A 21,831-nucleotide genomic window follows, 5' to 3' on the forward strand; every position below is an offset into this window, starting at 1 on the left:
GTAGGCCGGCGGGCAGGGGCGGAAGGAAACCATAGCTCCCTGATGGCCTTGTGAGCGCCTTACAGGAGACGCAAGGCGTAATCTCGTGGTCTTTGCGTGCTGCCGGTGTCTGCGTGGGTGGCGAGGGCTCTGCGGAGGGTAAAGTGGCCGAGGTGGGAGACTGAGGGAGAGTTGCGATTCACCTGAGTAAGAGCTAGAGATGACGGTGGGAACGTGGGTCGGGGCTCCTGTAACAAGTAGAGAATTGCAGGTTGAAGCTGAGCGAACTGGTACCATTCTTGGGCGGGGATGGTGATGGCTGTGCTTCCCTGCGCTTAGAGAGCCTTTACAATGAGCTTCTCCTTCCACCTCAGCCCATCCCACTCCCACGCCTAGAAACAGACCCGAGACGCTGCTTCAAACTTCCCTTCTATGTCCTGTTCGCTCCGTACAGTCAGGATGCCCTTTGACCTCTTCCCCACAAGTTCCCCCTCCCCCACTTTGCCTTGTGCATTTCCCAGGACGTGACCGTCGGCTGCATTATCTGCTCCAGAGTTCCCATTCCTCCAGGTCTCTGCTGAGTGACCATGCCGAGGCAACGGAAGAGAGCGTCCCGGGGTGCACCAGAGCCAGGTGAGCAGTAGCCCTGCGGTTCGCCTTGGGGCAGCGTTCCAGGGGCCAGTCTGCTACCTTGCCTGAAGGCAGCTACCTTAAGTGCTTGGCTTTGGAGAGCAGGGGTGTAATAAGTCACATATAAAAGGCCCTCTTTGTTCATGTCCCATTGATAGAATGCAATTATTGCTCTTTTTTTCTTAGGTGGATAATTATGTGGATAATCTGTTGAAGAAATCCAAGTTAGCAACAATTTTATGAAAAAAAAAGTTGCTATTAGAGAAATGCAAATTAAAGCAACTCTGAGGTTCTACCCCATACCTGTCAGATTAGCAAATTGACAAAAAAGGAAAAAGATAGTTGTTGGAGGAGCTGGAAAACAGGCATACTAATGCACACTAATGCACTGTTGGTAGGGCTGTGAATTGTCCAGCCATTCTGAAAAGCGCCTTGCAATTGTGCCGTAAAGGCAGGGTAGGATTAAGAGAAATAGAGTTAGTTTTTCACAACATGTCTACTATGGAAATGTTTTGTATAACTACACATGTATAACCTATATTGAGTTGCTTGCCTTTTCAATGAGGGTGGGTGGGGAGGGAGGGAGGAAGGGAGAAAACTTGGAACCCAAAGTTTTAAAAACATATGTTTAAAAAAAATGTTTTCACACGCAACTGGGAAATAAATACAGGGAATGGGGTACAGAAGTCTATACTGCCCTACAGGAAAATAGAAGAGGAAGGGGATAAGAGAAGGGGAGGAGAGATAGAAGGGAGGGCAGACTAGGGGAAGGGGTATTCAGAATGCATGCCATCTTGGGGTGGGGGGAGGGGCAAGATGGGGTGAAAATTTGGAACTCAAAATCTTGTGGAAGTAAATATTGAAAACTAAAAATAAATAAAATTTTATATATATATATATATATATATAAGGAATTGTGCCCTAAAGTAATTAAACTGTGTATGTCTTTTGACCCAGAGATACAACCAGGGTTGTACCCCCCAAAGACATCAGAGAAGGGAAAAGGAGTCCTGTAGACAAAATATTTGTATGGTATTTAAAAACAGGAAAGTAAAAGGGTGTTCATCTATTGGGGAATGGCTTAACAAACAAATGGATTATCTGTGCATTATCCACAGGAACATTTTCAGCGTAATGTGAGTTATTGTTACTATTATTGTTTTCCATAGGAATGGTGCTGGTTTTCTACTATCATCCATCATGCTAATAGGCCACCTTACATCCATAAAATGTTTCTTGTGTGTTGTCTCCCTTGTGCAAGGCACTGTACTGGGCACTGTGGGGAATACAAAGGTCAGAGGCTCAGACTAGTTGACTAAGAAATACATGTGGCAGAAATGCCATAAATACAGTAACGAAGTTACAGGCAGGGTGCTATTAAATTTTAGGGAAGGGAGCAAAGCTGGGAACTGAATTGGGATGTGAACTTTCTAACAATTATTGTAGTTCAGTCCTATCTGACTTCTTTGTGACCCCATAGTACACCAGGCCTTTCTGTTCTCCACTATCTCCTGAAACTTGTCTAAGATTCTGTGACACCATCCGTCCATCCTCTGCTGTCCTCTTCTCCTTTTGCCTTCAGTCTCCCAGCATCAGAATCTTTTCCATTGAGTTCTTTCTTTTCATTATGTCGCCAAACTATTTAAGCTTCAGCTTCAGTATTTGTCTTTCCAGTGAATAGTCAGAGTTAGTTTCTGTAAGTGTTGATTGATTTGACCTCCGTGCTCTCCAAGGAACTTTCTAAAATCTTCTCCTGCACCCCAATTTGAAAGCATCCCTTCTCCAGCACTCTACTTTCCTTATAATCCATCTCTTATAGCCACACATTACCACTGGGAAAACGATGGCTTTGACTATCTGGACCTTTGTCAGCAAGGTGATAGCTCTCCTATCAAAAAATTTAACTATCAGAACTAGCCAAAAATGTAAGAGACCTCCTCATGAGGAGGGAAAGTCAAAGTTTACAGCCCAAAAGATGGACAACAATCATCAGGTGTTGGAGAAAGTATAGATTCATATTTTGAAAAAAAAAAGTTAGACTCAGTCTGTCTCTAAAATCCTTTACAGCTCTGGGAATCTATGATTTTTGACAGGTAGAGGTGGGAGGGCAGAAACAGTATGAACTGCTGTTTGGAAATGGGAATATGCCAGGCATATGTAGGCACAACATTTAGTCCAGTTTGGATGAAACCTAGGAGAAATTCAGAAGAATTTTCTCCGGGAGATAATGCTGAAAAAGTAGCCTGCATCAAGAGCATGGGGGGTTTTAAGGACCAGTCTAAGGAGTCTGAACTTAATTAAGTGGGCTGTGGAGAATCTTTGCAAGTTTTATATGGCATTTTTGTGTGGAATACACTGGAAGGGGAAGAACTCCTAGAATCCAGAGATAGTGCCTTATTCTTGTGAAGAAGTAATTTGATGTGAATTAGGGTTTTATGGTAGAGATGGAAAGTAGGTGACATGTGAAAGGCAATGTGCAGATATTTAAGGAGAATGATGCATGAGGCAAGGACATTGTAGATTGGACTCTCATGATTAGGATTGCCTATATTTCTTCCAGCTTGGCAGTTCTGTGATCCTAAAACCAACAGAACTCAGCAACTGATGAATGCTGGGAGGAGTCACGATTTTGATCTTGGCAAGACTCACAGAATGGTTCTACCATTCATAGAAATGGGGAAAGCATATACATTTATTGGGGGAAGGTGATGAATTTGGTTGGGGCATGTTGTCTTTAAGGTGCATTTGAGAGCAGATGTCCAGGATGCACTTATAAGTCTGGGCTTAGAGAAGGAATCTGAGAGTTGTACTTGGAACGCAGTAAAAGCTGTGGAAGTGTATGAAATTGTCAAAGGAGAGGGCTTTGGTAGAAAAGAGAAGGATGTAAAGACCAGAACCTTGGATATAACTACACTTTAAGGGGCAGAATGGAAGAGGGGTCAGTAGAGACAAAGAAGGCTCAGTTAGAGGTCAAGGAGAACCAGAATGATGTCATGGGAATCAAGAGAGGAGAGATTCTAGAAGATACTATGTAAAAAGAAAAAGTAAAACCAGACCTTGCCATCAATGAGCTTACATTCTAATAGAGAAACATATAAATCAGAATATCCAAAATCAATACAAAATAGATGGGAGGTAACCTTATAGGTGATTGAGAAGGGAATGGGGAGAGGAGAAAGACCAGGAAAGGCCTGCTGGAGGGAGTGGGGAGGGAAAGCATTCCAGGTATGAGGAACATCCAATGCAAAGGCAAGGAGATGGACCACGGGAAGTTGTGTGTGAGTAACACCAAGCAGGTCCATTGAAAGGGAAAGGAACGGAATGTTTAATAAAAAGAAGGCAGGAAAATGCAAGTTGAAAAGAGATGGATTTAAGTGGCAAACAAAGCTCACAGGGTTAGGTCCTGAAGACTAGGCATTCAGGAAAATAGCACTGAATTGGCTGATTGGCAGGTCGTTGTTGACCTGAAAAAGCAAATAGAGTAGTGGACGCTGCAGCCAGATTTCAAGGGTTTTAGGTCATGAAGAAATGTAGGCATGAACTGTATCTTTTTAATAGTTTATTGGTGAAGAAAATTTGACAGGGAAGGGGGGAAGGAGAGATGTTAGCATGAATATGTATCAGGTTCAAGGGAGGGAGTTTTTTTGGCTTAAGGATAGAGAAAACCTATGCATATTTTCAGGTAGAGGGGAAAGAGCCATTTGAAAGTAAAAGATTGAAGATGCTGGAGGTATAGGGTAAAAATGGAGCAGGGGCTGGTAGGTTCAGGAAGACAGATGGGGTGGTGAGACATGGCTAGGAAGAAGACCACTTGGGTAAAATTTTTCTGTGCATAGGTAATTAGATCTGATTTTTAATAATGGAATAGTACATTACATCTGTATAGTACTTTCCATAATGTTTTTACATTAATCATTTTAATTGAAAGTGGGAGGGCAGGGTTTCCAGTTCTGTGATGTCATCATTGTGGAGAAATCCTCCATATGGAAAACTTCCTCCAGGGATAGAGGTTGTCAACTCTTTGACTTACAATCTTTGAGAATTACTTGGGGGCACCTAAAGGTTAATTGGTTTGCCCAGATTTGCCCACACTGCTAAGATGTATGAAGAGCAGCACTTGGACCGAGACTTCCAAAACATCTTACTCCCAAGCATATACCTACCTCAATGCCTGTTGACAAACTATGATCAGGAAAGTAAATCTGCTAGTGGAAAAAAAATCACAAAACACATTCCCAAGTCAAACACAAAAGACTTTTACATTTTAATAATAATGAGAGCTAACATTAAATTGAGCTTTTTGAAAGTTTGCAGAAAAGTTTTATATACATTATCTCATTTAAGATGATTTTTTTCACCACTCCCTTAGTATGGAAAACTGAGACATTGCATATTCCTTGTTTATAAATCAATTCCAGGGACACAGAATTACACCTAATTATTCTCATCTCTCACCTTTCCTAGCCAGGTACATCATCTCTCTTTCTTCATCCATTATCATTAATCACTTAATCAACAAGTCTCTATTGAGCTCTTACATGTCCAGCTATAGGCTCCTGCTGTGGGGGTGTACAAAAGACAGATTGTTCTTGCCCTCTAACTACTTATACTCTAGTTAGAGAAATAAACCAGCACACTTGAAGAAATTAAAGGGCATTGTAAAACAGCATGTCATTTAGTGCGAAATTGCGTGATGCCAACTGAAAAACCTTCACTTGAACCTGCTACCCCTAATGCTACTCAATTAGTCAGTCATTAAGGATTTATTAAACACAAACTTTGTGCCAAGCACTCTATGAGGTTCTGGGGACACAGAGTCAAAAGAGAGATAGTTCTGCACTCAAGCTTATCTTCTAATGGGAAATACCACACCCACGATACAGGAATATATACAAATTGTACAAATAAGGACTATTTCTTTATTATCACTTGCATTGTTTACCTTGAAGTAGACCAGAATGCCAACTGCATCATCCTAACTCTACAGGTAATAAAGTTGGTAGGTAAGAGGCAAATATCCATTAACTTCCAATTATCTAGAAATAAATCTGTCCCTCACACTGTGGCTGCAATAATCTTCCTAATGTATAGAACCTGGACATGTTGCTCCTTAGCTTGGAATTCACAATGCCACCATGACTTTCCAGCCTTCTCTTTTACTGCTCAATTAGCAAGCATTTATTAAGTGCTGTTGTGTGTCAGAGGATGCTATAGTATCTTGTTTTTTCTTTCCTTTAGCAACCAGAAAATGTTATGTATACTCGCTGCCTTGACTTTTCCCACTTTCATTCCCACTTTCCCATTCATTCCTCAAACCTCTTGGAATTTGGCCTTTGCCTCACTATTAAAATATCAAAAATATTAAAATATTTAAAATTTAATAAATATAATTTTATTAAGATAAGTCTGTCTAAGCTCACTAATGACATTAACAGTATATCCAGTGGCCTTTCCTCCTTGTCCTTTTTTTTCTTTGTTTATAATTCTAGCATTTGACACGGTTAGCTACCCTCTCCTTCTTGGCTCTTTCCCTTTGCTTTTTTTGACACAAAACTGTAACAATTCTCCTCCCACCTCACTGACTGTTCCTTCTCTTTCAGGTTTGGAGTTAGGAAAACCTGAGTTCCAATCCAGCCTTAGTCACTCACTAGCTATGTGACCCTGGGCAAGTCATTTAACCTTTGTTTGCCTCAGTTTCCTCATCTGTAAAATGGAGATTGTGAAGATCAACTGAGATAATTTTTGTAAAGCACTTAGCATAGTGATAGACACACAATAAGTGCTATGTAAATGTTTTACTATTATAATGATTATTAACATTATTTGCTTGTAGCATAGTATAGCTGGAAATGGAGTCAGGAAAAACTTGAGTTTGAATCCTACCTCTTACATCTATTGGCTGTATATGTGACCATGAGTTTCACTTAATCCCTGTAGTCTCAGTTTCCTCATCTGTAAAATGGGGATAATAACAGCACCTGCCTCACCTCACAAGGTTATTGTGAGGATCAAACTCATTTGATTTTTAAAGCTCTTGACACAGTGAATGGCATATAGTAAGTGTTATATAAATGTTAGTTATCATTATTATTATTTGCTGATAGTGTGGTATAGCTGGACTTGGAGTCAGGAAAAACTGCAGTTTGACTCTTACCCCTTATATCTACTGACTGTGTATGTGATCATAGGTGTCACTTAATCTCTAGACTCAGTTTCCTCATTTGTCAAATTACAAATATTACCTACCATGCCTATCTCATAAGAGTTGTGAAGATCAGATAAGATAGTGTATGTAAAAGCATATTGCACATCTTAAAGCACTATGCAAATATCTATTAATATTCCTTTTTTACCTCTGCAGCATGAGTATTCCTTGTAGTTATGGTCTTGGTCTTTTAAATTTTTTTGTATGTTTTTCCCTGCTGATCTTATCCGTTCCCATGGCTTCAATTAGCCTCTCTGTGCAGATGATTCACAGATCTTTCTCTTTATCTCAGCCTGTGGGAGTCAAGAAGTCCTGAGTTCAAATTCAGACTCAAGATATTTATTAGCTGAGTGACCCTGGGCAAGTCACGTAACCACTGCGTCATCTGCAAAAAGGGAATAATAATAGCACCTACTTAGGGGCAGCTAGGTAGCGCAGTGAATAGAGTTCTGGGCCTGGAGTCTGAAGGACCTGAGTTCAATTGAGGCCTCAGGCATTTACTAGCTGTGTGACCCTAGGCAGCTCATTTATCCCCGTTTGCTTCAGTTTCCTCATCTGTAAAATAAGCTAGAGAAGGAAATAGCAAACGACTTCTATACCTTTGCCAGGAAAACCCCAAAGGGAGTTACGAGGAGTTGGGCATGACTGAGAAACAACCCAGAGTTGTTGGAGCTCCAAGCTAATGTTTCCCATGGCTCAGTGGAAATCTCTGCCCGGATGCCCCTCTAGCACCTCACACACAACACGTCCTTTCTTCTGAAGCTTTCTTCCTCCTAAAACCTGATCTGCCAGTAGTAACCACTGTTCTCTCAGTTATCTAGGGCTCAGTACATATAGAGGCTTGCCTCAGCATAAACGCTCCCTTTACTCTTGTCCCAATTACACTTGTTACAGTTTGTTGATTCCAAGTTCTTGACCAGCCTTGAGGCCAGGTGGCTGGTACAGGCAGGTAATACTAAGAACTGGGCAGGGAAACAATAGATATGAATTTTGGCATTAAAACTAATTTCTCATGAGAAAATGAGGATCTTTAGCTGCTTAGTTTGTTTATGTTATTATTTAGCGCTTGTAGATCATTTCTCATGGTACAAAGCTGTTTTCTATGGGTATATAACCATGAAATACCTGAAATAAACTAGTCTTGAGCATTAATCTCAGACTTGCCTAGCCCGACTTTTCTTTTTCCATTTCCCCTTCCCCGTTTTTCTTTCACTACTGTGTCTTGCACCACGCCGGCTGCTGGCATATAGGGGACTTTTAAAACCCAAATGTAGGAATTTCTGTTTATCCCTAGTAAATTTTGTCTTATTAGGGGATGGTCCATCACCCAAGCCTGGTAAGAATCCTGACTTTGTCATCTGATGTGTTGGCACTCCCTCTTATCTTTAATTTAATGAGTCTGTCCTCAAGTGTTAATGAAGTGGGGAGAAAACAAAACAAAACTGCAAACCACCTAGATCCAGTCAGTTGCTAAGGCTTGTCCATCTTGTGTCATCCCTTTCACATAACCAGTCTGACCTTGCCCAGACTGTAGAACAACTTCCTAATTGGTCTCCCTACCTTCAGTCTATCCCTTCTGTATCCATTCAAAAAATCTTCCAGTTACTCTCTTATGATTGCATCATTCATCTGCTCCAAAGACTTTCTGCTTGCCTAGTGAATAAAGGGTACACCCTGGATTTATTTTGTATATATTTTGATAGAATTATATATGTAAGCTACCTCAGGGAAAGGAATGTTTGATTTTTGTCCCTGGTACCTAGCTAATGCCTGGCACATAGTAGGTTCATGAGAAATGCTTGCTAATTGACTGATTGACTCTGATCTTGACATTCAAGGCTCTCTATAACCTGGATCGTCTACCTTTCTAGCCTTCTCTCCTATGACTTCCTTAACAGCTAGTCATCACTCGAGTGGAAGTGGGGGACCCCCATTCCAGCCCTGCTCACCTCACCTTGATCTCGTTGTCATTGTTCCTGCTCCTAGATTAGATTTCTCCTTGATCCTTCTAGCTGAAAGGGAACTCATTTCCTCTTCATATTCTTCATGGCACAATGACTGAATCTCTCCTTTTTATTTATCATATTCCCCTCTTATATTATAGTTATTTTTATACAATTGGATTGCTTCTTGAGATTAGGGCCTATGCTGTGTGTCTTTGTGTCCATAGTGCCTTGCATATAGTTGGTGCCTAATGTTTGTTGAATTAAATTGGCTATAATTGTCATAAATCAGTGAAGGAACACCATTTTGGACTGGGGTTAGCTTTGGTGGAGAAGGTTGGAATCAGCTAGGTCTTGAAGGGATTTGTATTATATGGAAAAGAAAGTGGGGATTTCCAGGGAAGGGGCACACCATGAAAAAGACAAAAAACTAGGAACAAATATGTTAAGTCCCTTGCTTCCTTCTGTTTGTTGCAGAAATGGAGGCACCATCAGGTAAACGTACCAAGGTCACCACAACTGAAACCCTAGACAAGCCAGTGGTAGAAGAAGAGACCTCTGACTCCCCAAAGAAGGATCAAGCCACTAAACGTTGTGGAAATGAGCTAAGTGGTTACTGGCTGATGAAATCAGAGCCAGAAAGCCGGCTGGAGAAGGGGGTAGATGTGAAGGTAAGGGCTGAGGCAGCGGGCTCCATCATAACTTATAGATGAGAGCTAAACATTTACCAGTCTGGGGGTCTCACCACTCAGACAACAGGAATGAGGAATGAGAGTAAGGGTAGAAAATGAACAAAATCAGCATCTTACTGAACTTCAGTTTTTCTCATCTGTAACATGGAGATAATACTTGTATTGCCTCTCCTGACAGAAGTACTTTGTAAACCTTAAAGCTCTATCTCAGTGTAAGCTGGTATGATTAGTTGCTGGGCAAGACTTATCATCTCATTACTATCTACTCTGTGGACTACAGTATAACACTTTAATCCTGGTTTAGTTTTCCCCTGCCTTCTTACAGCTTCCAGGCACCTCCCTACATAACAGGTTGGTTTGTTTTCAGGAAACACAAACTAGTTTTTAAAATTATTTGAGAAAAAAAATCTATCCATAAGTGAGACATGTGACTCCAGTTATTTTATCTTTTGAATTACCTATGCTGCTGTTCCTGCCCATTAGCAAAGGCAATTAGAGTTCAGTGTTTTTGCCCTGTATAATTGGTGATCTACAGGGCTGCTTCAAAGCAAATCAGAAAACGTGGGCAGAAGCAAGGCCATCTCCCCATCTCCCTGCGCTGCGTCTGCCCTGCCCCCAATCCAACTGGGGCATCTACAGAAAGTTGCCATAATACCTACTGATAGAAGCCCCACCTTCCATTTCTATCTGGGGCAGGAAATCTGGGAAAGAGGAGTTGATATTGGGGCCAGGAACTAATAGTTTAATGTGTGAGAAGTTTCCATGTTATCAGACATGCTGTTCTAGTTATCCTGAGCTGGGCTGAACTCTGGTTCTTGGGGTCCTTGGCAGACATTTGCTAACCCTAGGCAGCTATGAGGAAATAGGAAGTATAAAAGTATTATAAGATTGTGGATTTGGGGCTGAAAGGGACCTCAGGGGTCATCAATCAAATTCCCTAATTTTACAGAAGAGGAGGCTAAAGCCCAGAGAGGGTTAAGTGATTTCCCCAAGGTCCCCCAGCTGTTAGATCAGAGGTAGGATTTAAACCCAGGTCTTCTTGACTCAAGAATCACCACTCTTGCCATTATACCTTACTCCCTCCCTAGGTTTGTGCTTGGAGCCTCAGTGCCCAAATAGCAGGACCTACATATCCCAATGAGTGTTCTTCTTTAAAATTGTCGCTTTGAGAGGCTGTGCATTTGTTAGAGTAATGCTCCCATTGCTCAGAACAGTTCAAGGCCTCCTCTTTTTAATTGGCCTGTAGAACTTGTAATATATTCTTAGGGAACATCTTTATACATGGCAGATTTCATTCTTTTAGGGTTTATTTGATTTTTGGAAATAGCAATAAGTCATTTGAAGTCAAGTCAGGTGAAAAAGGTGGGTGATGAGTTGAATAATCCTGTTTTCAGGGAAAATAATAAAATGACAATTATAATACTTTTGGAACATTGGGCATCTGGACAGTGTCCATACTTGGGTAGGTCCCCAAAACAGACAGCTGTTTTGCATAGTGAAGGCAAATGTGAGGGCAGGCAGTATGTGCCTAGAGAGGTTCCTGGGGTCCCAGGGTATTAGTGATGGCCTGGGTGGGCAAACCTTAGGAATAGGAAGAAGTGGGGGGCAGCCTTGCTTATTCCCATCCCTAATGCCTGTGACAGAGGTGACAGGGCCAAGAGGTCTTTGACAAATGACATTCTTGGATATTAAACTCCTAACATCCTCTGATTATTACTGTGTTGCGCAGTTTGGCATCGAGGATCTCAAATCGCAGCCTAAACAGACAGCATGCTGGGATGGTGTTCGAAACTACCAGGTGAGGAGAAGGACGTTTGGGATCCAGAGCAGGAAAAATATACTTGTTTCTTTTTTTGCTGGATATCCTAGAGAGCTGGAACTTTCTGACAAAGGCAGTATCTACCTGGGACCTAGCTATTATTAGAGTGGGCTTGTTTGGGCTTTTTTGCTTTCTGTTGAGGTTAAGTGATTTGCCCAGGGTCACATAGCTAGTAAGTGTCAGATGTCTGAGGTTGGACTTGAACTCAGGTCCTCCTGACTCCAAGGCTGGAGCTCTATCCACTGTACCATCTAGCTGCCCCTTATTAGGGTGTTTTCAAATGAGGCCTCAAGATCCTCAATTGAATGTAATACCCACATGAACCATTTCCTAGCCAGTGTTCAGCATAATTTGGATACATTTTACTCTGTTTTAGCAGAGAAATAAGTAGTGTATCTTCCTTCTGTTGTATGAATAGAAAGTTCCACAAAAAAAACCACCCACCACCTATTGTGAATAGGAATTTGACTTGTGGTGGGGAATAGTGTTTCCTAGATGTTAGGATGTTCTAAAAAGACAATTATTTGTTCTTCACTCTGGGACAGGCCCGGAACTTCCTCAGAGCAATGAAAGTGGGAGAGGAGGCCTTCTTCTATCACAGCAACTGTAAGGAACCAGGCATCGCAGGCCTCATGAAGGTTAGACAAGGTCTGGGATTGGAGGGCCAAGGGAACAATGATTCCCTCTTCCCCTAAATCCAACCTCAGACAAAAGGGAGGTGAGGCAAGAGAAGGAAACCATCACATGCCTCCATTATTTGTTATTCATCACAGGGAGATGGAAAGCCTACTAGGCTCTTTCTGCAAGATAGAGAAGGGTCAGGCCAGGCCAGGCAGAGAACTCAGCTATGGTGCAGTCAGCCCAACCCCAGCCAACAGACACTTCCCTTCTGTTGGCAGATAAGAGTGTAAGGCCTACACAGGTATGATAATAGCTTTACTAGGCTATCTCTAAAGGTTATTTAGGATAAAATGTTAACTATGTCAGTTGAACTTTTTATTATCTGTACTAATTGAAGAGATTACAGTAACTGTATTTGGTTATCTTCATAACTATATTTGACTTAGACTAATAGTATTAGTTAGCATTGCCTGACTGACAGGATGAATGGTTTAACATTATGCCAGGTATGACTAAGTTATTCTGAGTATTCTAAATACTCAGATCAACTATAAAGGACCCATGAAGATGTTATCTACCTCCAAGAGAAATTGATAAATACAAGTATATATACATACATATGTACATAACATATCTGTGTCAAATGGAGGCCTTCTCTAGTGTGTGGTAGGGAGGGAGGGAGATAGTTCAGAACTTAAAATGTAACCAAAAAAATATTTTTTAAAGATTACAAGCCTGGTATTTAAACGCTGAATATGGATGACTCCTGCTAAATCAGTAGGAGCTGAACATAATGGCAAATCATGGGATATGTATATTTTTGTTTCCAGATCGTAAAGGAGGCCTACCCTGATCATACACAGTTTGAGAAAGATAGCCCCCATTATGACCCATCTAGCAAGAAGGACAACCCCAAGTGGTCCATGGTAAATGGTTCATTCCTTTCTTCCTAGTCCAGGGAGGGATAAGAACAAGGCATGCCTTAGTGGGAACACATCAGAACTCCTTTAATAATAAAAGACAGTAAACAAGCACTGGAAATCTTGATTTTGGGGCCCAGGAGCCCCAGGGCCCTGCCCACTGAGAACATGCTGTATCTCTTGATAGGGGCTCATTCTGTGGGTCATTCAAGACAGTGGACAGTTGCCTGAGTGAATCCAGGGGCTGGATCTACCACACCTCACATTCTTTTCTTTTAGGTGGATGTCCAATTTATTCGAACGACCAAACGTTTTATTCCCCTGGCTGAGCTCAAGGTCCATCACCAAGCCCACAAAGCCAACGGTGGCCCTTTAGAAAACATGGCTCTCTTCACCCGTCAGAGACTCTCAGTACAGCCCCTGACGCAAGGTGAGAGCTAGCCCACTTTTTTTTCTTACACTCATGCCAAAGCCACCTGACCTCCAGCTCAAACATTCCCTTTTCTCTCTTTGGTAGGGGAATTTGATTTTGTCTTGAGCCTGGAGGAGAAGAAGACAAGTTAAATGGAAATTTCTTATTGAAAAGGGAGGACTATTTCTCCAAGCAAGTCATGCCTCTCTCTGACAAGGACATGAGAGGGATTTAGATTTGCTGGTTAATTTTTTCTTCAGGGTTGGTATGTCTGTGTACCTGATAAGTTGGGTTTTTTTTTTACTGTTATTATTAAAACATCAATATAAAAAGCGTTAGATGCATTCATCTTGTTTCTTAATGGCAAATCGTAAATTCCACCTTGGCTCCCACCTGTGACTTGGGGAGGACTTATGGCTACTTTTAGGCCTTTGAAAAACTGAGAGTTGGCAAAGTGCACATGACAAGATGGAGGAGGAAGCCTCCAACTAGTAGGTTTTTATCACACCTGCTCGTTAGCTTTCTGTGTTCTGTCTTATCAGCAATCACCTAGATCCCTCAGGGCATTCTGCCAACATCACTTTATTGATGGAAGGCTGATAACAGGGAAAAGCCAGGGCTTTTTTCCCCAATCCTGTACCATGTGCAGGTGAGACAGCACTATTAAAGCACTAATTGGTATTTAGCAGGAACTGGGAGGCTGCTTCTTTCCTTTGTGACCAAGGTAAGGCTGAGCCCCAGCTTATGAGGGAGATTATCATGGGACAGAATAGAGCACAGAACCTCACACTCCATGGGCACATGGTCTCTGGAGCCACAGTGGCTCCCTTTAATCAGAGAGACGATTAAAACAAGGTGGTTTTTTTTTGTTTTTTTTTGTTTTTTAAAATACAGCCATTGAAAAGACAACAAATTAAGAAACATGTAAACACTGCAGCTGCTTAATTACAAGTTGCACTGCTTGGTTTAGTACCTATTCACTCCCCAGGATGAGGGCATGGGAAAAGTGGAGGTGGGCTACCCTTAAAGTGACAGCTAGAGAAGGGAGAGGGGATGAGAGAGAGAAAAGTAAAGATCTGGTGTAAGAGCCTTGCCCATGAGAGAGCCGTAATAGGTTCTCCCTCCCCTTCCATAGGAAAATCTTAAAATTGATAAATCAGTAAAGTCAGGAAAGATCTGCACATCACTGGGGAAAGTGGAGAAGATGACATGTTAGGATACAGAAGGGGGCTGCCAGCTATTAGCAGGTAGGCACACTGGAAGTCCTAACTCTGTGCTCTGAAACAGTCAAGACCCTTCTTAGCACGACATTCAGCTTCCCACACTCAGTTACCCAGGGCAGTCAAGAGAGACTTTACCCATGGGGAGCTCGTTTGTTAACACCAGCTTTTGTGATTAGGAGTTGAGGGTCTTCATAACAGCTTGACCTCTGCTCATCTCCAGATGGGGCAGAAAAAACACGTTCACTTCTGCTGTTAAGAACACAGTGTCACAGAGAGGGAAATGGCTCTTTTCCCTTTATATCACAGAAACATCCAGATGAGATTTTTTTTTAAATGGGGAAAACAGCAATAGCCCCAAACTCTAGGCAGTCATCTGATAAAGATGAAGACTCAATTTGGCAAGCAGAATTATTTAGAAGTTAGGATAGCCATCATCCTCTGTTGAGGCCCTCATGTCCTTTCCCTTCAATATAAGTGAGGAAACTAGATTCTAAAGGATCTGGGGTGGCTGCAAGAGGGTGATTTTCAAGGGTTCAAAGCCATGCCCCTACAACCCAGACAGGAGGTAGGAGGCATGGTGGGGGTGGTGATTGGCTATGGTGTAAGCACTGGCCATGGCTGCGCTTTCTAATTCTCATTTCCCTTAAAGTGAAATGAGATCTTTTGCTTAGGAGTTAAAGGAATACCCACATCTTTCCCATGTGTAGAGGACCTGTGACCCCTAAAGTGTGTCAAAACCAGATGTTGGGGCCCAAAATGACTTGCATGGAGAAGCCAGGTAGCTGTTAGACATCAGTGCTTCAAGAGCAGGCTGACTACTATGTCTGAAAGATTAGCTCAGAAGTCTCATTTTCAATAAGTGTTGCTACCCACAATACTGCCCCTAGCTGAGCTCCCTTTCCAGGCTTGGCTGTCATCCCTATGCTCAGGCTTCTGTTTATGACACTGAAGATGATCATAATTTAAGCAAAAAGAATCATGTGTTGGAAGGAGAGTGTCTGTGTCTCATCACTGGAATTTATTTTTTTGAGAGGGGGAATGGACTGGGGTCAGAGAAGAGGAGATGGCTCCTAGTGGTGTTTTACCACCACATCCTAGACTCCCACTCCCAAAGAGGTAGATTCCTGATCTTGAATTATTCCTGCCCTTTCTGGGCTTTGCCTGCCTAGGCCTACTTCCTGTCACATTCTTGGGAACAGAAGAAGGGGATGGTATAACTGGGACCGTGTAAGGTCAACATCTGCAGATGAAGATCCCAGTGACATTCCTAGCCCCTTGGCTTAGAAGGAGCAGACAGTGAAGGGCCAAAGGACAGGTAAGACCCTGCCAACATTCTACTTAATACACAGACCAACTTTTGCTCTAAAACACTCTTGGTCCAATAGCCTTCCTGCCAAGGGCAGGATCCTTCACCCCAGGGACCAAATATATTTGGGGATACACTCCACCCCCTGCCCTAAATCAGCCCTTGGGTTCTAAAGCTATCCAAGCCTCCTGGGGCTGCAGGCATAGTCCTAGGGAAATGCTTCTATACCTGTCCCCTTCAGGTTCTTCAGAGAAAGGAATTAAAGTCATAAATGGAATTTGTTTTTGTTTTCTTGGGTTGTATGTAAAGTGTCTGCAGAGCATCACGCTCCCCTGCCCCCTCCCCCTTGAGCAGCTGGTGTTGGGTGGGTGAGGGGTGAAGCCCAGCAGCTTCTTGGCCCAGAGGCCTCACTGCCGGCTGTTGTTGTCAGACAGCTGGCCGGGGGTCCGGGCTTCAGGGTGGGAAGATGTGCCCTCGAAGCGCTGGGAGGCAATGGCTGCCTGATGGGACATACTTTTTCGCACAATGTCCCCTTTCCTCCATAACACCACTTCCTGTTGGGGACAGGACAAGGTGCCATAAGTTGTAGAACCTGAATCCCTAACCCTCCCCTTTCCACAAATACAGTGTAAAGGGCTTGTTGGAAAGAACTGAGTGAGTAGGGATAGCTGGCATTTATCTAGTGCTTTAAAAATACTACATTTTATCCTCACATTATCTGTGAGAGACAGGTGTAATTACTGTCACCAGTTTACAGATGAGGCATCTGAGACAAACAGAGGTTGAGTGACTTGCCCCAGCTCACAAAACTAGTCATGCCTGGGGTGGGGGATTTGAACTCAGAGCTTCCTGGCTCCAGGTGCAGCAGTCTGCCCCGTGCAGCCCCACATGAGCAGGCAGCCAGGAGATCAGAGGGGCTCCAGAGCCTACAAGGTAATGCTGAGGCAAGAGCACAGGTGGTTATGAGCATCCTCCTACTCTCAGGATTTGGATTGAGGAATGAAGAATTCATTGGAGCTGAGCAGGCTCGCCCCTTGGTAAAAAAGTCACTGAGAAGCTCATCCCCCCACTGGGCACAATATTGCCTCATCTGTCCCTATCAAGGGCTGGGGTGTGAGTGGCTGTGCCCTAGGCCTCACCTGCTGTTTGAAGTAGCGCCGCTCCTCTTCGTCAATCAGCACCAGGTTCAGGTAATACCGCACTGAGAATTTCTTGTTGATGTCTCTCATGGTGGGAGTCAGCTCATACCCAGCCAGGAAAAGCCGGATCGGAATGGATTCCCCTGCAAAGAAGGAGGGAATCAGGGCAAGTGGCAAAACAGCGCACCTTGCCTGGGGGAGGCCCTTAGCCCACAGTCCCAGGACGCTGAGGTGCCTGCCAGACTGCTTCCTGAGGGGCCCCCCACCAGCCTCTACCACTGATACTGTCCAGGGCACGGAGGGGAAGGAGGAACCCTGTGTGCTGCTGCTCTTTGACTTACTTCACTAGGAGAAGGTGAACAGGAGCAAGTGTTGGGATGAGGAAAGCTTATTGTGTGAGTCCCATTTTTATGATCTATATGAAGAGGGGGGAGAGGCATGTGGTTTAGTTAGAAAAGATCTGGTCTTGGAGACAGGGAGGCTGATGCTCCAGTCCTGCCTCCAAGACAGGCTGAGTGACCAAGGGTGCAGAACCCCAGGCCACTCTTAAGACTGGGAGTTGAGGAGGTGTGGACCTGCACTGATGGAGGAAGTCCATCACCAGGAATTCTCTATTCAGAGGTCCCATGCCTGTTCTCAATATGAAGGCCATCCAACCCTTTGGTTTTACATGGCAAATGTTAAATCCCAAACTTCTCCCCATATTAGCCAGTACATTTAACCTGCCTTCTGTGAGATAATGTAAAATTACATTTTTAAAGCATTTAGCATAGTGCCTAGCACATAGCCACTGAAGAAATGGCTGACAGTGCCCACTCCTAGTTGGTATATGCTCAAGAAACACCTAACTATTTTAAAAGTGTGGTTACGTAGTCTAATGCAAAAACAATGGACTGGGAACCGAGGGACCTTGACCCTAATTCCAGTTATGCCACAAACTACCTTAGTGTTCTTTAACAAGCTGCTTAAATTCACTGGGCCTCAGTTTTTCTATCAGTAGAATGAGATCTAAGGTCCTTCCAGCTCTAATGACCAGTGAATCTAGAATCTTTAACTAAACAAAACAAGAAAAGCAGGGGTGGGAGTGGTCAGAAACAAGCAACGTATGGTACAGTCATTATTTGTTTGCTGATTTTGGATTATTTGTGTTGCCTTTTTACTAGCATAGAAAACTCATGATGATTGCATAGTTCATGGAAGAAAAAGTGAAATGGAGTTCAAAGAACAGAATCTTGGTCCCCACTATACCTCGCACAGTACTCTACATCTGGTGGGTACTCAACAAATATCTGTGTTGATGGTGAAGGGCGTCTTAGTACTCTTGTCAAGTGCCTGTTTTTCTATCTATGAGGCATCTATCTGTGAGGTAAATCCTTATCAACATAAAAAGATTGCTAATAAATGGGATAAATCTCAGGAAGTACCAAGAAATCTTTAGATTGTATAAAGATGTAATTATTGTAAGCAACTCGATCACAAGGAGTCCTAGAAGATACAAAAAAAGGCATGGGAAACTAGAATTCATAAAGAATCAAAAATTCTCCAATTTAATTAATTTTAATTGCCCTGTAGCTCTCAACTACCTCTGCTTAGCAGAAATGACTGACAGGCATTCTTTTTCCTGTTCCTAAGTAAGGCAATGACCAAAATGTAAAGCAGTAGAAGCAGCAAAATCCACAAAATGTATAACCACCTGCTGAATGAGCAAACAAGGAAATCCTTTTTTGACAAAGCTGGAACCTCAGGCTCTGCTACAATCCAAAGGCATTTTGAAAATAAAGGTCAGCAAAAGTTGGTTGGCCTGCAGAAGCTTACCTCTCACAGGGGCTCCATCCATGATCTCATACTTGGCTATTGTGTCATTCTCGTGGTAAACATTAGGGCCCGTCCCTGTAGTCTCCCTCTTGATGATGTCAATCTCCATGTGTTTGATTTTGATCCTCACCAAAAGGAAGTAGATTTTCCCCACAATCACATCTTTCAAGTGGTACCTGGAGAGAAAGAGAGAGAAAGAAACAAGAAACTGATGGTTAGGAAAACTGACAGTCCCAAAGCTTCACATCTGTCCTGTTTTCAGCAGGGAGCTATACTTACTGTTATAAAATGTCTACCCCACTCATATTACAATGCTATTTCCCAACAGATTCTTTTCCCCAGATTTTCTAACTTTATTTTCTAAAACCTGGCTTAAAATTCATTCTGTCCAGCAAGTTTTTGTTCAGAATCACTTTGCTCCAGTCATCACTCCCTCTCTTCTTCTTTTTTTTTTTTTTAAAAGGCAACTGGGGTTAAGTGACTTGCCCAGGGTTACACAGCTAGTAAGTGTCAAGTGTTTGGTCTGAGGCCGGATTTGAACTCAAGTACTCCTGAGTTCAGGGCTGGTGCTCTATCCACTGCACCACCTAGCTGCCCCAATCACTCCCTCTCTACCTTCATCATCTTGGCACACAGTCTGCATCAAGTATTCGCTCCTGACTCTTAGGAGTTTAGAGATCAGGAATCAGACCTAGTCTTTCTTCTTCATGAGGCTCATGCAGTAAAGGCTGGTTGGCTCTTGTACACAAAGGGAAGCTAGTAGGTATAAACAAAGGTGTGCAAATCATACTTCCCTTGTGAAGCAGACCCAACAATGCTGTCATTTTGGAACATTTGACACTAATTCCTAAAATGTTGCCACTGTGCACAATATTTCTGGAACTTTTAAAAGTAGTGTTGGATTTAGAGTCAGAGAACTTGGGTTCGAATCCTAACTGTGCCACTACTTGGTGTATCCTTGGAAAAGTTAATGGGCCTTAAGTTACTACCTCTATGTAAAATGGTGTGTTTGGGGGGGAAGCAGTCAGTGTTAGACTAGAGGATGGATTAAAGAGGGGAAAGCCTAGAGGCAAGGAAACCATTCCAGAGGCTAACAGTCCAGATAAGAGGTGAAGAGGGCCTGATAACTGAGAGTAGAAAAAAAGAGACTCATTCAGAAGATGGAGGTAAAATTGACAAGCTCCGACAAGTGATTGGATAGGGAGGGTTCAGGAGAAAGAAGGATGCATTGGGGAGGATTCTGAGGTTATGAACTGGAGTGACTGGGAGGATGGTGGTATTCTCAACGGAAACAGGGACACTGTTAGGGAGAAGATGAAATTTTCCTTTTTGGACATGTTGAGTTTGAAATCCAACAAGGCAGTAGGCAGTTGGTAATGGGAAATCAAGGCACTAAGAATTTAAGTGATTTGCCCATTATACAGTTTTTTAAGTGTTTGAGGAAAGGATGTTACCCAGGCCTCCTGATCTAAATTGGAGCACTCTATTATACTGCAACTGTCAAGTTCTATTGTAATGGTTGGACCCATTTATCTTGACCCTTTCTCCCCTGCCCACTCCCCTACCCCCAAACCTAGTAACAAGCAATTATCTCTAGGGCATGAGTTCTTAGTAACCTTTATTGTGTCACGGACCCTTTGCCAGTCCAGTAAAACCTACAGACCTCAGTAATGTTTTTTAAATAATCGGGGGAAGTGTTAACTTTGTTAGGTCAGTAAAAATAACAATGTAATTTTTCCCCCCATCCAAATCCATGAACCCCAGGGTAAAAACCCTTCCTTGATCTAGGGAAAGGACACTCACTTGGATTTGTTGTACTCAAACTCAATGTGCAGACAGTCCTCAATCCCAACCTCCATCTTGATTGATGAATTGAGCTCTGGGTATGTACTAAGTGTATGGACCACGATGTCCATCTCTTTGACAACATCATTGAGCCGGCGGCTGATGGTAGCTCTGAGGAAATACCTGCAGATATTAAGCCGTTATGGATTAAGACAGTCCCCTGTTACAAAATACTGTACACGCACGCATGCGCGCACACACACACACACACACACACACACACACACACACACACACACTCTCTCTCTCTCTCTCTATAAAAAGAAGCACACATATGTACCCGAAGGCATATATGTGCGCATACACACACACACACGCATACACACACACACACACATATATGAAAATATGTATATTTGCAAGCATACATATGCGTGTGTCTGTATATCCAGAGGCATACTATCAGTGCCCTGGGCTTGAACTACACTCAGTGAAGGGAAGAATGAAGGGTTTATAGGATTTTTTTAAGTCCCAACTAAAATCCTGTCCTTTACAAGAAGTCTTTCCCAACCCCTCTTAATTCTAGTTCTGCTGATTATTTCGTATTTACCTTGTATATAGCTTATTTTGTATACATTCCTTTGCATGTGGTCTCATCCATTAGACTGTAAACTCTTTGAGGGCAGAGACTATCTTTTGCCATTTTTTTGTGCTCTTCGGCTTAGCACATTGGCTGGCACACAGTAGGTGCTTAATAAATGTTGACTGATGTAGAGCTAAAAGGGACCTATGAAATCCAACCCCCTCATTGTACAGATAAGAAAAGTGAGGCTCAGAGAGGCTGTGACTTGCCCAAGGTCATACGCCTCGTTAAGTATCTGAGGCTGGCTTTGAAATCAGGTCCTCCTAACTCCAAGTCTAGCACTCTACCTACTACATCACTTAGAATGGAGAATGGCAAACCAAAACCAAAGGGTAACTTTCTAACTCAGTATCATAAGGAAGAATTATCTAACAATTATAACTTTAACAACTGGCTAATTTGTTAGGTAGTGAGTTTCCAATCATTAAAAGTGTTCAAGAAGAGGCTGGATGGCTACTTGTCAAGGAATTCTTTTTTCTTTTAAACTAATTAATTTTTAGTTTTCAACAATCACTTCCATAAGCTTTCGAGTTTAAATTTTTCTCCCCCTCCTCCATCCACCTCCCTTCTCAACACGCTGTGCAATCTGATATAGGCTCTACATATACATTCCTATTAAACATATTTTTACATTAGTCATGATTGTAACCAATAAGAGTAACCATGAAAAAGAAGAAACAAAACAAAACAGAAGAAAAA

General features: G+C 42.6%; 2 protein-coding genes across 8 annotated transcripts in view; one reads left to right on the top strand and one right to left on the bottom strand.

The window, feature by feature from the left end:
- Window positions 1–36: 36 nt before the first annotated feature.
- Window positions 37–13,559, top strand: THYN1 (thymocyte nuclear protein 1). 6 transcript variants are annotated; one of them, XM_020968768.2, is made up of 8 exons: window positions 37–152; window positions 533–612; window positions 9,235–9,428; window positions 11,179–11,247; window positions 11,814–11,906; window positions 12,720–12,815; window positions 13,089–13,239; window positions 13,327–13,559. In XM_020968768.2, exons 2-8 carry the CDS (start codon window positions 567–569, stop codon window positions 13,371–13,373), a joined length of 696 nt encoding a protein of 231 aa, XP_020824427.1. In that variant the 5' UTR covers window positions 37–152; window positions 533–566; the 3' UTR covers window positions 13,374–13,559. The 6 variants fall into 6 exon arrangements, with proteins under 6 accessions (XP_020824427.1, XP_020824424.1, XP_020824425.1 ...); XM_020968765.2 differs by having other exon boundaries at window positions 49–138; window positions 501–612; XM_020968766.2 differs by having other exon boundaries at window positions 60–152; window positions 501–612.
- Window positions 4,850–21,831, bottom strand: part of VPS26B (VPS26 retromer complex component B) — a 40,135-nt gene continuing 23,153 nt past the window's right edge. The window contains exons 3-6 of one of the 2 annotated variants that reach the window (XM_078147095.1): window positions 20,508–20,672; window positions 18,705–18,880; window positions 16,890–17,032; window positions 4,850–7,107 (exon numbers count right to left, since the gene is read on the bottom strand). In XM_078147095.1, coding sequence (XP_078003221.1) covers window positions 7,060–7,107; window positions 16,890–17,032; window positions 18,705–18,880; window positions 20,508–20,672 — 532 coding nt within the window. In that variant the 3' untranslated portion in view covers window positions 4,850–7,059. Of the gene's footprint in view, window positions 7,108–12,871; window positions 16,305–16,889; window positions 17,033–18,704; window positions 18,881–20,507; window positions 20,673–21,831 lie in introns of those variants that run through there. The other variant, XM_020968762.2, reaches the window with a different exon arrangement.

The sequence above is a fragment of the Phascolarctos cinereus genome, unplaced genomic scaffold, assembly GCF_003287225.1.
Source record: "Phascolarctos cinereus isolate Bilbo 61053 unplaced genomic scaffold, phaCin_HiC Scaffold_726;HRSCAF=1367, whole genome shotgun sequence".
Taxonomy (NCBI): domain Eukaryota; kingdom Metazoa; phylum Chordata; class Mammalia; order Diprotodontia; family Phascolarctidae; genus Phascolarctos; species Phascolarctos cinereus.